Below are 15006 nucleotides of genomic sequence, written 5' to 3' on the forward strand. Positions count from 1 at the left end.
AGACTTTTAAACTTAAAAGTTCTTATATTTTACTGATTTCTATGACCTCCTAATATTATCTTTAAATATCTTTAAATGAATTAAAGTTATTAAATGGGTTTTTTACTGTAATATACCTATACCATATTATTTTAATTTTGAAGAAAAGAAAACCCTCATGTAGGGAGAATATGTCATAACGTTCATAGCTATTCAAAAACAGTGGTCCACAAAAATCATTAGGAATTACATCAACTGATTTTATTTATGCCTAGCTATGGAAGGCTATTCTTTGAAACAAAATTTATTTCACCTAAATTTTCAAACATACAAGCACGATTCGGCTTCTTTTGTTGCTCAAGGGAAAAACCAATTATCTGAAGTACAGTGAATCTTTTATAATATATGAAATTACCTCAACTATTCTGCATCTTTTAATCTAAATATCCAAATATTCTACTTATGTGGACTAATTTTTCCAATGAAATCTAGAAAACATGATTGATGATACTGACCCAGAAATGACTCTTATATTTTAAAAGTACTGTTTATAAAAGGATATAGATTTGCTTAACCAAAAAATTCCAGGAATACAGAAGTAGCAAATTGCCCCAAATCCCACCACACCGAAACAATGCCAAAATTAGTTGAATTCCATTCCCAGTCATCACTTTATTTTTATATACAGATGGGTGGATATACAGGCAAAAATAAAGTAACAAAAAGAATCACATACAATATTTTTTAAAGATTATTTTTTTTAAAAGATTTATTTATTTATTTATGATAGGCATAGAGAGAAAGAGAGGCAGAGATTCAGGAGGAGGGAGAAGCAGGCTCCATGCCGGGAGCCTGACGCAGAACTCGATCCCGGGACTCCAGGATCGCGCCCTGGGCCAAAGGCAGGCGCCAAACCGCTGAGCCACCCAGGGATCCCCTGGTTTGTTTTTATACAGGTATTAAGGGAAAAAAATAAAATGAAATAAAGCTTAAAATGGAAGAACTGCTGGACTCCAGGTAAATTCTCCTTCACCATAAGAAATTAGTTCCTAAAATTAGTTCCCCCCCTTAAGGGTAAGAGGAAAACTATGAAAGGCATTAAGATGGGAATTTTTTTTATTAACTTAAAAGAATTCCATGTCAAAAAAAAAAAGAATTCCATGTCAGAAGTACCAAATCACTCCAGGCATACTCTTCAAGTGCATATCTTTAAACATTCTCCCAATACCTTCTATACCTCTAGATTCCATAGTTATATCATTTTTACTTTGTCAAGATTTGCTATTGACATTCAGTTGTAACTCATCTAGGTATCTCAGATGGCCTTTTTACTTAAAGGAATTTGTGGCTTACTACAGTCCTTTTACCATGGCTTCCATTCTTCAGGTGGATTCCAGCACCTAGAAATTCTTCAAGAAGTTTTAGATGATCAGTGCTTTCATGTCTAAGACTGTTTGATTCTTGCTTTTCTCCTTGGACTTAAGTGGCATATAACATTCATAGACCTCAACGTCTTTTTCTCAGAACTTCGTAGATACTGCTCTGCTATCCTCTATCCTTGTAGTCGTTTGAAGCCACTTTTTCCTCCCTATCTAGGATTTCCTTTGCTTCCTGAATTCCTGATTCTTTTACTTACCTTTGAACTTTAATAACTGAACCAGGAAAAAAATAATAATAATAACTGAACCAGGATCTGTCTTGATGTTGATCATTCTGTGCAAGTTTTCCTAGAGCAAGGTATGTCCTATCAAGGTAGAGAGTTCTTCTTTCACTTTACCAAGAAAAAAGTGTTCTTTTAAAATTACATTATTTCCTTTCCTTTACAGGTTCTCTACCTCAGAAACACATGTTCTTATGATTGTTGGATGATTTTAATTTATCCTCCATATTTACCAACTTCTTCCTTAAGATTTTATTTATTTGAGAGAGAAAGCAAGAGACAGCATGAATGGAAAGAGAGAGACAGAGGGAGAAGCGATTTCCTGTGGAACAAGGAGCCTGATGTGGGGCTTGATCCTAGGACCCTAACATCATGACCTGAGCCGAAGGCAGATGCCTAATCAACTGAGCCGCCCAGGTGCCCTAACAACTTCTTGCTAATTGCTTTAATGTCTATCCTTTTCTTCCACATCTACTCGATTATCTCTGGACTTTCTCGCAGGACAAGGATCTCATGTTTAGACACACCTGTTTCATTCCTTGTTACTTATTCTGTGTACTGAATTTATAATGGTGAGCTTGGTAACACTGGAATGTCCAATCTTTCATTTTATCTAATTGGGTTGCCTTCTACTATTTTTAAAGACCTTATTATTAATTTTAAGTTCTCCTGTAGCACATAACACTTAGAGGACACATTCTTCATTTTTCATATTCTTACACATAGGGGATTTTGTTTTTGACACTCTATATTGCTTTCTTTAATTTTCTTTTCCAGGAATATATTTGCCCTGTTCACAGCATTGTTACTCTACTGCTCAAGTACCCCCATGTGCAGCCCTACCCATAATTTCTCTTTGGTGTAGAATGGTGTGTGTGGGTTTTCCTTTTGTTGGGCATTTGTCTACAGATAGAGGACTGGGTTTGGCTTTCTATATTTTTCTACAGCCTGAGGGAACAGGGGAATGGAGCAGAGAGGAAAACTTGGCTGGGGCTATGATAGGCTTTGTTGAGGATCCTGGCCCACTCTACAAGCCAGACATGTAATCAGTCCTAAGGGCCTTGGCTCATCACTTTGGAAAAAAGCTCACCATGCCTGCCCTTCCTGCAAGACAGCACAATAGAGATTGCCAAGCAAACAATTCACCACCACCACACCCTCATCATGTATATTTTTCTCAAATTAGGGAGTATTTATAAGAAATCTTGGGACTTTGGGGATCCCTGGGTGGCTTAGCGGTTTAGAGCCTGCCTTCAGCTCAGGGCGTGATCCTGGAGTCCTGGGATTGAGTCCCACATCAGGCTCCCTGCACAGAGCCTGCTTCTCCCTCTGCCTGCCTGTGTCTCTGCCTCTCTCTCTGTCTCTCATGAATAAATAAATAAAATCTTAAAAAAAAAAAAAAGAAATCTTAGCATTTTACTGACCCTTTTTCTTTAACACTGCTTCTTTGAGACTAGAAGTAGGAACCAGGAGGCCAAGTCATGCAAGATTCTTCTAAGTCCTATCTTGAAGGCCACTTTTCCAAGTTTATGGCAGTGGCTATAAGCCTTTCCTTCTTTAAATGGCGTAATTTTTAGCTCTTTTTCAAAGAGCTATTTTTGTATATTTGCAAGATATTATGGAGGAGAGTGATCTGAATTCTCTCCACAACCTTGACCAAGAAATTATTGTTTATAATAATTTTAAACACAGCCAATTTCAATCTTTTTATCTTTTTCAAACCTAAACAGTAAACATATTTTTAAAATAGAAAATCAGGTTCTTTATAAAATTGCTAAAACAAGAAAGCCGAAAAGGAGATTTAATAAAAGTAGTTATTATAATTCAAAATGCTTCAGATTAAGAGAATGGGATAAGAGAGAGCAGAGATAGTAAAGACACTGGGAAAAATGAATGCCTACCACGAACAGGGCCAATGTTACCTGATCTAATACTATCCTTTGAGGATATTGCCGTTACTATTCTCATTATCACAAGTGAGAAAACTAAGGTTTAAGGAGTCTGAATCAGTAATTTGCAACTCTAACTGTAAATGAGAATGACTAGGAAACTCTAGACATACACGAATGCCTGGGCCAATCCCAGGAACTGATTTAATTCATCTGAGATGGGGCTGAGGCACAAGTTTAAAAACCTAGGTGGTTCGGGATGCCTGGGTGGCTCAGTGGTTGAGCATTTGCCTTCAGCTTGGGGCGTGATCCGAGGTCCTGGGATCAGGTCCCCTATCGGGCTCCCCACACGGAGCCTGCTTCTGTCTCTGCTCCCCCCCCCCATTCATGAATGCCCAATAAATAAAATCTTAGAAAAAAAAAAAAAAAAGAACCAAGGTGGTTCTAACATGCAGCCTAAATTAAGAACACCAGTTTATACACGTGACTAAGGCTACAAGCTGATCAGGATTGGACCTATGTCTACCTGACTTCCTACTACACAGCAGAACTGTGAACTCGGGAAACAAGTTCTAAGAGTTTTTAACTGTTATGATAAGTACTCCAAAAGATCAACCAACATAGGGCAGCCCTGGTGGCGCAGCGGTTTAGTGCCTCCTGAAGCCCGGGGTGTGATCCTGGGGACCCCGGATCGAGTCCCACGTCAGGCTCCCTGCATGGAGCCTGCTTCTCCCTCTGCCTGTGTCTCTGCCTCTCTCTCTCAATCTGTGTGTCTCTCATGAATAAATAAATAAAATCTTAAAAAAAAAAAGATCAACCAACATAAAAGACTTAAATTATTAACGATAAATGACCCATCATGGCTTGGTTATAAAACTATAAAATTAAATTCAATGGCATACTTGTGAAGTACACACACACTTGAGAAGTTCCATCCTAGATGGAAACACAAAAGAACCCCATTACCTGTCAGAACCCGGATGAAATTCTGAAAGCAGGGAAGGCCGTCTGCGAAGCTGCTGTTGCTGCTGCTGTTGCAGGAGCTGTGATGCCTGGCTGACTTCAAGATGAGAAGAACGATAATCAGGGACTGCAAATTCCTAGTATTAAAAGAATCACAGATTACTTATTAGCCAAAAAGTCAAAAACATCATGAAATTAAACCACGTATAAACGCACAGAGGCAGTTATGGGCCACTAAGCAAGGAAATAAACAGCAATGATGATTTCTATCCTTCACTGATCTAATTCTTCCCCATCAACCTAAAACAATCAACATTTTAACTGTGTATCATTCAAAAGAACTCGACTATATTTGACTCATTCTCCTAATAACATGCATTACAGTAACTCCCCATCTATATTATTCAAGCAGTAAGATCTCAAACTCAAGTGTTCAACATGAAATCCTAAAAAACAAACAAACAAAAAAGAAATCCTAAAAAACCAGTCCAACCTTAAATTCAAAATGGGTGAGCTGGAAGGCCAAAGAAGCCATTTAGTTAAATACATGTATATTTACAAATGAAGAGACAGAAGTCCAGAGACTCAACCTGCTAGTTAAGAGTAATGCGAGTAATGCTACTTTTAACTTTTCATTGAAAAGAGAAAAAGCTCCTTTTCAAAAGAGATTAATGCTAACAATCATGGTTATACCTAGAACTGTCAAATAACCCAGGAATTCCACTCCTACCTATATACACAAGGTAATTTAAAGCATATGTCCACACACAAAACTTACTACACAAATTTTCAAAGCAGTGTTATTCGCAATAGCCAAAATGTAGAAAGAATCCAAATGCCCAGTGACTCAAGAATAGATAAACAAAACGAGCTGTATCTATACAGTGGAATGCTATTCAATCATAACGAGGAATGAAGTACTGATACATAGTACAACCTAGACGAACCTGGAAAACATAATGTTAAGCTAACTAAAAACAGACATAAGGGCCACATGTTTTATGATTCCAGTTATATAAATGTCTATAAGAAACAAATCAACAGAGACAGAAAGCAGATTAGTGGTTGCCAGGGAACTGATAGGAAAGGGGAATTGGGATGAACTAGTATAAGGTATGGGTTTCATTCTGGGTGGCAGAAAAGTTCTGGAATTAGATGGTAATGGATGCCCAACTCTGAATATACTAAAACTATTATATTATACACTTCAAGATGGTGAGTCTTATGTTATATGAATTGTATGTCAACAAAAAGCATTTTAAATCATGAATAGATCAAATGGAGCAATCCAGACTGAAACATGGAATAGATAAGAAGTCCAGAGCTCTTCATGGTAAGCAGATAAAACATAATTCTTACATAGTCTAAGAAAAAATATCAAATAGAAAGTTGAAAATATAATCAAGAAACACTAAAGTCAGAGCCACTTTAAAAAAGGCACAACTCACTCAAAAATAATTTACATCCAAAGAAACAGATAAAAGACTAAAAGTAAAAAAGACACAAAAGTATAAACGATATCCTCAAAAAAGGGACCAAACAGCAGTCAAAGAAATTAAAAAACTAATCAGTGAGATTAGACAATAGAACAGAACAGGTGAAGAGCAAACGAAAGCAAAGACAGAACAGAGAGGCATTCTCTTGAAACACAGCAAGGCACAAAGCTAGGGAAGTTAGAGAAGGAAAATTAAAACCTCCAAGGTTAAAAGTTCCAACCTCCAATACCTACAGGTGAGAAGCAATATTCTAAGAAATAACAGAACAGCATTTCTCAGAAGTTAAAAAAGACAAAGTCCTTGGATTTAAAAGGACCTAAAAGTTGGGCATAGTTTAAAAATTAATCCATCACACTGGATGGACATATCAAAAATTTCAGATAAGCAAAGATAAAGAGAAAACTTGGTATCATGAGAAACAGGAAATAGGTTTCCTACAAAGTAACAAAGATCATAATAAAAAGTCTCATTAGTGACACTGTATAGAAGTAAACATGAGCAGCCTGGGTAGTTCAGCGACTTAGCGCCACCTTTATTTAGCCCAGGGCCTGATCCTGGAGACCTGGGATTGAGTCCCACTTCAGGCTCCCTGCATGGAGCCTGCTTCCCCCTCTGCCTGTGTGTCTCTGTCTCTGTGTGTGTGTGTGTCTCTCATGAATAAATAAAATCTTAAAAAAAAAAAAAAAAAAAAGGAAACAGACAGGGATGCCTGGGTGGCTCAGCAGTTTGGCGCCTGCCTTCCGCCCAGGACTTGATCCTGCAGTCCTGGGATCAAGTCCTACATCGGGCGCCCTGCATGGAGCCTGCTTCTCCCTTGGCCTGTGTCTCTGCCTCTCTCTTTCTTTCTCTGTGCCTCTCATGAATAAATAAATAAAATCTTTTTAAAAAATACAAAAAAAAAAAAAAAAAAAGAGAGACAAATAACAAATTCTAAGTTCAGAGAAAAAGAACTTTGAACCTACAAATCCAACAACCAAACCATCTCAAATTTTAGGAGTATGAACTTTTCAGAATTCAAGAACTCAGAAAATTTACCAACCACAGACTCTCTCTGAAAGGATTTCTAAAGGATATATCCAACAAGACAAATTAAGAGTAAGGAGTGAAATAAACAACAGTGCCCTTCAGGTTCCAGGTAGGAGTACATAACTGTCCAAAATTACATGCTCACAGTAAACAGCCAAAAATTTGGGCAAAACATAGTAACTAAAAAAAAACACAAAACATAGTAACTATCTTCAGGACTCCACAGGACTCGATCTCTGAGAAAAAAAAAATCACACAAATGGGGTAAATCCTACTGTACTCCAGGCTTTCTGCTTCGAGGCAATCTCCACATTGCATCCCTGGGAAGGGAACCCAAATGGTGCCCATAAACTTGTTCATTAAAGCAACCATACTCGTTTGATATAAAGCCATATGGACAGGATTTCTGGAGACTCTGAGTGGTGGGAATTACATAGAGAAAGATTTCCCAAAATGTGAATTTGGGTTCTCCTAAGTTATTGGCTAAACTCCAATCTGCAAATGTATAGGGGAGAGCACAGCCCAGTCTTAAACATCACTGGTTGTTCTTAGAAAGAACAATTTGGAGGAACTCTAAAATAAACAGTTCCCAGAGCTTACACAGCGCCAGAACTCAATCAAATTTCCTCCCGCCAGAGGGAAGAAACCTCAATGAATACATGAAATAATCACTAAATACCCCAGAAGAGACAAGTTCAGAAGTGGTGAACAAATAAGACTTAGAATAAAGAGTACTCTAGACTTGCCCTCAGACAGTTTAAAAATAAACCTCAAAAGTAATTTAACTGCCTACCAGAAGGAATCCAATTCTCTTTAAAGGAACACAACAAAAGGCAGTATCAAAAATGTGTAAAATTCACAATGTTCATATTCTACTGAAAAATGAAAACTCCGGGGATGCCTGGGTGGCTCAGTGGTTGAGCGTCTGCCTTTGGCTCCAGGTGCGATCCTGGAGTCTGGGGATGGAGTCCCACATTGGGCTTCCTGCAAGGAGCCTGCTTCTCCCTGTGCCTATGTTTCTGCCTCCCTCTCTGTGTCTCTCATTAATAAATAAAATTTTAAAAAAACAAAAATTAAAAAAAAAAAGAAAACTCCAATGTCTGTAATGAAAATTTCACTGGATAAAATTAACAATAGGTTGGAAACTGTAGAAGAAAAAAATAGAAAAAAATAAAACGAACAGAGGTCCAGTGACCTGTCAGATAATATAAAATAGGAGTAACTGGCATTTCAAAAACAAAAACAAAAACAAAAACTAGGGGGATAGTAGACAGAAAACCATATCTGAAGAAAGAATGGCTGAATTGCCCAAATTTATGAAAATTATAAATCTATTGAAGCATGAAGTTCAGTGAATGCCAAAGACAGTAACACGTGTATTTAAAAAGCCCAACAAAGGCACATCATAATTAGATTACTGAAAACCAGTAATAATGAGAAAAATCTTAAAAGTAACCAAAGAAGGGGAAAGATACTTATATATACATAAAAAGATAATAACCAAAAACAGATGCCTGGGTGGCTCAGTCAGTAAGGCATCTGCTTTTGGCTCAGGGCATGATCCTGGTCCTGGGATCAAGTCCCACATCAGGTTCCCTATGGGGAGCCTGCTTCTCCCTCTGCCTATGTCTCTTCCTCTCTCTCTGTGTGTCTCTCATTAATAAATAAAATCTTTAAGTAAATAAATAAATAAATAAAATCTAAAAAAAAAAAGGAATGACCAAAGATTTCTGGTCAGAAATCATACAAGCCAGAATACAACAAATGGTATCTTTTAAAGTACAGAAAGAGGGGTCCCTGGGTGGCGCAGCGGTTTGGCGCCTGCCTTTGGCCCAGGGCGTGATCCTGGAGACCCGGGATCGAATCCCACATCGGGCTCCCGGTGCATGGAGCCTGCTTCTCCCTCTGCCTGTGTCTCTGCCTCTCTCTCTCCCTCTCTCTCTGTGACTATCATAAATAAATAAAAATTAAAAAAAAATAAAATAAGTCACTGACTTTAAAAAAATAATAATTAAAGTACAGAAAGAAAATAACCATCAGCTTAGAATCCTGTATCAAGTAAAATATTCTTAAAAATTAAAACTGAAATAAACTTTTTTAGATAAATAAAAACTGAAGAGTTCACTCCTAAAAGACCTACACTAAAAAATAATAATAATAATAAATAAATAAATAAATAACCTACACTAAGAGAAATGACACTGTTCAAGCAAAAAGAAAATAGTATCAAAAGGAAACTTGAATACACACAGAGCATTGAAAGATTCCAGAAATGTTATATCTGTGGACAATTAGAGAAGGAAGAATATGGAGCAGAAATTAATAAAATAGGGATCCCTGGGTGGCGCAGCGGTTTGGCGCCTGCCTTCGCCCCAGGGCGCGATCCTGGAGACCCGGGATCGAATCCCACGTCGGGCTCCCGGTGCATGGAGCCTGCTTCTCCCTCTGCCTGTGTCTCTGCCTCTCTCTCTCTCTGTGTGACTATCATAAATAAATAAAAAAATTAAAAAAAAAAAAAGAAATTAATAAAATAGAAAAAAATAGTGAAAATGGATGAAACCAAAGCCAGTTATTCTCAGAAAAGAATCAATTAAATCGATAAACCTCTAGGCTAGACTAATAAAATATGAGGAATGATATCACAACAGATCTCAAAGACATTGAGAAGATAAAAGGTACAACAACTTATTTTTTTTTAATTTTTTTATTTATTTATGATAGTCACACAGAGAGAGAGAGAGAGGCAGAGAGACATAGGCAGAGGGAGAAGCAGGCTCCATGCACCGGGAGCCCGACGTGGGATTCGATCCCAGGTCTCCAGGATCGCGTCCTGGGCCAAAGGCAGGCGCTAAACCGCTGCGCCACCCAGGGTTCCCCAACTTATTAATTTAACATATTGAACAACAAAACTCACCCAGACTGACTCAAGAAAAAAAAAAAAAAAAAGAATCCAAATATAACTATTAAAAAACCCGAACTTGCAGCACCTGGGTGGCTCAGTGGTTGAGCATCTGCCTTTGGCAGAGGTGGTGATCCTGAGGTCCTGGGACTGAGTCCCCCATCAGCTCCCTGCAAGGAGCCTACTTCTCCCTTTGCCTGTGTCTCTGCCTCTCTCCGTGTGTCGCTCATGAATAAATAAATAAAAAGAACGAAGCAGGGATCCCTGGGTGGCGCAGTGGTTCTCCTGCCTTTGGTGTCTGTGGAGACACAGGATCGAATCCCACGTCGGGCTCCCGATGCATGGAGCCTGCTTCTCCCTCTGCCTGTGTCTCTGCCTCTCTCTCTCTCTCTCTCTCTCTCTGTGTGTGACTATCATAAATAAATAAAAATTAAAAAAAAAAGAACAAAGCAACTCACAATTTCAATTCTTTACACAAAAGAAATTCTAGACCCTCATGATTTCACTGAAAAATTCTATCAAACTTCTTAAGAAGAAAAAATACTAATCCTACACAAACTCTTTAAGAAAATCAGGAGATGGGAATACTTCCCAAGCTAACAAAATTCTTTTTTTTCATTGAAGCCTAATCAGCATACAATGTTAGATTAGTTTCAGGGGTACAACATATTGATTTGACAATTCTAGACATTACTCAATGCTTCCTATGATAAATGCAGTCACTAGCTGCTAACAACATTCCTAATAGTCAAAGACTAAATACCTTCCTCTTAAGATCAGAAACAAGTCAAGGGTGTCTACTCTTACCTCTTCAACACTTTTACAAGCAATTAAAGCCAGTACAATTAGGAAGAAAGAAAAAAAAGGCATCCAGTTTAGAAAGGTACAGGCCAAACTGTCTTTATTCTCAGATTACAGGTTCACCTACATAGAAAATCTTGCAGAGGGGCACCTGGGTGGCTTAGTTGGTTAAGCATAGGCCTTTGTCTCAGGTCATGATCCGGGGGTCCTGGGATAGAGCCCCATGTTAGGCTCCCTGCTCAGCGGGGAGTCTGTTTCTCTCTCTCCTGCGATTCGTGCTTTTTCTCTCTCTCGCTCTCTCATTTTTAGTATATGTGCCGCCAAAGCAAGCACTGTCTCTCTCTCTCAAATAAAATTTTAAAAAAAGAAAAAACCTTGTGAAATCTAAAAGCAACTAGAAGTAAGAAGGTTGCAGGATACAAGACCAATAGACATAGTAGCAATGAACTGAAAACTGAAATTTCAAAAGCAATACATTTATAATTGCATCAGAAATATGAAAATTGGGGTGCCTGGGTGACTCAGTTAAGTGTCTGCGTTTGGCTCAGGTCACGATCTCGGGGTCCTGGATCGAGCCCTGTGTGAGGCTCTCAGCTCTATGGGGACTCTGCTTCTCTCTCCCTCTGCTCCTCCCCCCATTCTTGCTTACTCCTCTTCTAACAAATAAAATCTTTAAAAATATATATAAAATATTTAGGAACAAATGTGAGAAAAGATGTAAATGACCTGAGCACTAAAAACTACAAAACATTACTGAGAAAAATTAATGAAGACCAAAATAAATGGAGAGTTACACTATGTTCATGGACCAGAAAAATCAAAGTTGTTAAGATGTCAATTCTCTCCCAAATTTATCCCTAGGCTCAATACAAATCCAATCAAAATCCCAGCAAAGGGCACCTGGGTGGTGCAGTCTGTTAAGCATCTGCCTCTTGGTTTTGACTCAGGTTGTGATCTCAGGGTCATGAGAATGAGCCCTGCAACAGGCTCTGTGCTGAGCAGAGTGTCTGCTTGTGATTCTCTCCCCTTTGAAATAAAAATAAATCTTTAAAAGAAAAAAAAAAAGGCAAGTTGTTTTGTAGAAACAGAGAAGTTGATTTAAAATGTATGTAGAAATGTTAAACTAGAATATTCAAAACGATTCAGAAAAGAATCACACTACTGAATTTCAACTTATTATAAAGCTGTGTTAAGACAATATGAAGTGCTTTATTAAAAGACTACATGTCTGTTTACAAAGAAAATAACATAGATGTGAGGTAAAGATACAAAAAATACATCAATAGAACAGTATAGAGAAAACAGAAATAGACTTGCACATATATGGTCAACTGATTTTCATTGAAAAATTGCCAAAACAATTCAGCAGGGAAAGAAGAATCTTTTTAACAAATGGTTCCTACAACAATTGGATAGCCGTATGCAAAACAATAACCTCAACTATTACCCTCACATTATAAACAAAATTTAATTCAAAGTAAGTGATAAACATAAATGTAAAACCTAGAACTATAAAACTTAAAGAAGAAAACATAGGAGAAAGTCTTAGTGACCTGGAGTTTGGCAAAAACTTTTTTTTTTAATAGTGAAAGGGAATAAAGGGGAAAGGAGAAAAAATAAGTGGGAAATATCAGAAAAGGGAGACAGAACATGAAAGACTCCTAACTCTGGGAAACAAACTGGGGGTGGTGGAAGGCGAGGTGGGTGGGGGGTGGAGGTGACAGGGTGCCGGGCACTGAGGCGGGCACTTGACGGGATGAGCACTGGGTGTTATTCTGTATGTTGACAAATTGAACACCAATAAAAAATAAATTTATTAAAAAAAATTAAAAATAAAATAAATAAAAATAAAAACTTTTTTTTTTTTAAGATTTTATTTATTTCATGAGGGAGACAGAGAGAGAGGCAGAGACAAAGGCAGAGGGAGAAGCATGCTCCCTCCAGGGAGCCTGATGCAAGACTTGATCCCAGGACCCCGGGATCACGATCTGAGCCAAAGGCAGACCCTCAACCACTGAGCCACCCAGACATCCCTGGCAAAAATTTCTTAAATATGACACAAAACGCAAGAAATATAAAGATAAAAATTAATAAACTAGACTTGACAAAAATTAAAAACACATGCTCTCCAATAATACAGTTAAAATAAAACAATACTTCTTTATAAAACCTAAGTAAAATAAACACACAGATACAGGTTTTTGAAATAATTTTATTTAGAATAACCAAAAACTGGAATAGGTAACTAGATAAATTGTGGTATATCCATACCCAACAATTAAAAGAAATTACTAAGATGTACCAGAACATGAATAAATCTCAAAAATATTATGGGAAGCAAAAGAAGCCACAAAAAAGTGTTCATATAAAACTCAAAACAAATATAATCTTTTATGACAAAAAGCAGAGCAGTGGTTTCCTGGGAGCTGAGGTTTGTGGAAAGTAGAGAAGACTGACCCGGATGGAGTACAAGGGATGGGGTGATAGAAATACTCTATATCGTCATTCTGGTGATGGTTTTATTGATGTATGAAACTGACAAAATGTACACACATAATAAAATTTTATTATATGTAAACTAAAAGTCTATAAAACAAAACAAACAAACAAAAAAGAAACAGCAACAAAACTCTAGGAAATCAGTATTCAGACAAGGAACATGGATGGAGAGAGGGCAACACAACCAAAATTCAATACCCAATTATGATAAAATTCAACAGGGGATCTAGCAATAGAAAGTAACTTCTTTAACTGAAAAAGGTCATCTATAAAAACATGCAACTAACATGGAACAAGGTAACAGTGTCCATTCTCACTCCATAATCAAGATCACACTCAAAGCAGTCTTCAGTAGTACTGAACTATATTCTGCTGGAAAATTTGCTTTCTTTTTCTTTAAGATCACCATTTTATCCATCCCTTCCCTTTTCTCTTCAAACCTCTTACACTCCTGTCTCCAGCTCGCTCTGAGCTAATCATAACTTCATCTCCTATTTTATTTTTCACAAGGTAAATCAGCATACAAACTCTTTCATCTGCCTGCCATCAACCTCTCAAAAAGGCACAGGCTCTATCCTGGCCATCACTCAAGAGAGACCAAGTTAACTGGCCAGCTTAATACTCAACCAGAACCTGGAGTAATAAACGTAAGTCTTAACCTAGAAACCCTAGACAACTGGTATTCTTCTATCAAAAACTCCTACAAACAAAACCAGACATGTTCACCCCCTGAAATCTGGCACAAAGCCATACTAAGACAAAGATAATTAATCCCCAACCTCCGGCTCCCATCTTTGAGAATGGTTCTTGCCATTTAAAATATATAGATATAACAATTACATTTGGTTTCTGACCAACAAATGTATTAAATAGGAAAGCAAAACACACACCAACACAACTTGTACAACTGCATAATATTTGTTCCTTACCTGCTGGTGACGCGTGCTGGGAAAGGTGTACTGAACAGAGTGGGGAGGATAACGACTTTGTTCTGTGCTGAATGCTCCTTGGTTGGGAGGATAACCTGAACTTGACATTATCAGTAAAGAAGTCCTCACCAGGCTGTGAGATCAAGTCCAACAAACAATCATGTTTCTAGGAAACCACCTAAACAGGATGGGGAAAAAATAGAAATGATAAGAACTAAAGCACCAGGTGTACTTCTAATAAATTATAACTATAGCTGCATAAATAAAACCACAATTACCAGTAAAAGCTTTCTCTCATGTATTTACTTAATAGAAGTTATTGAGGTTTGAAAAACATTAATGTGTCATTTCTTGTAGACTTCAAAAAGGTTCTTTAATATATCACAAACAACAATATCAGTAGTTATAGAAAGTAAAAAGAAGGATATAAAATCTCAGCATGGGACCTGGCACATGGCAAATGCTCAACAAACGTCCTTTTTTCTTTGGGTAAATGTCTGATAACCAAATGTTATATACTACAGAAACAAAAACCTACAGTTGTAAGTTTGGGGGTTCTAAACAAAAAGTCAATTGTTAAAAAGATTCAAGAATATTACAAGGTAAGCATTTGTGCAGAGGAAATAGTATCTTCATTAAAAAATTGTGCCCCCAAAATAACAGCCTAAAAAGACATTCAGGATGAGAAAGCACTCAAGGGGGAACAAAGTGAGCTTATTACTTCAAGGAAAACAACTGCCAGTATTTGTGGAAATTAGGATTTTGGAAAAACTTTTATCTGCTTGCATGAACTTGACAGCTTCCCCATATTTAAAGACTTTTCTGGCAAGACTGGTGGTGATACTAACAAGTGTGAGTTTCTGAT

The 15006-nt window shown here is 37.5% G+C and overlaps 1 protein-coding gene across 20 annotated transcripts in view; it reads right to left on the reverse strand.

Moving 5' to 3' along the window:
• Positions 1 to 15006, reverse strand: part of NCOR1 (nuclear receptor corepressor 1) — a 149551-nt gene that overhangs the window by 114952 nt on the left and 19593 nt on the right. For all 20 annotated transcript variants that reach the window (XM_077892503.1, XM_077892510.1, XM_077892497.1 and 17 more), the window contains exons 2-3: positions 14142 to 14319; positions 4495 to 4628 (exon numbers count right to left, since the gene is read on the reverse strand). In XM_077892503.1, coding sequence (XP_077748629.1) covers positions 4495 to 4628; positions 14142 to 14249 — 242 coding nt within the window. In that variant the 5' untranslated portion in view covers positions 14250 to 14319. The remainder of the gene's footprint in view (positions 1 to 4494; positions 4629 to 14141; positions 14320 to 15006) is intronic.

This window comes from Canis aureus, chromosome 3 (assembly GCF_053574225.1).
Source record: "Canis aureus isolate CA01 chromosome 3, VMU_Caureus_v.1.0, whole genome shotgun sequence".
In the NCBI taxonomy this organism is placed as follows: domain Eukaryota; kingdom Metazoa; phylum Chordata; class Mammalia; order Carnivora; family Canidae; genus Canis; species Canis aureus.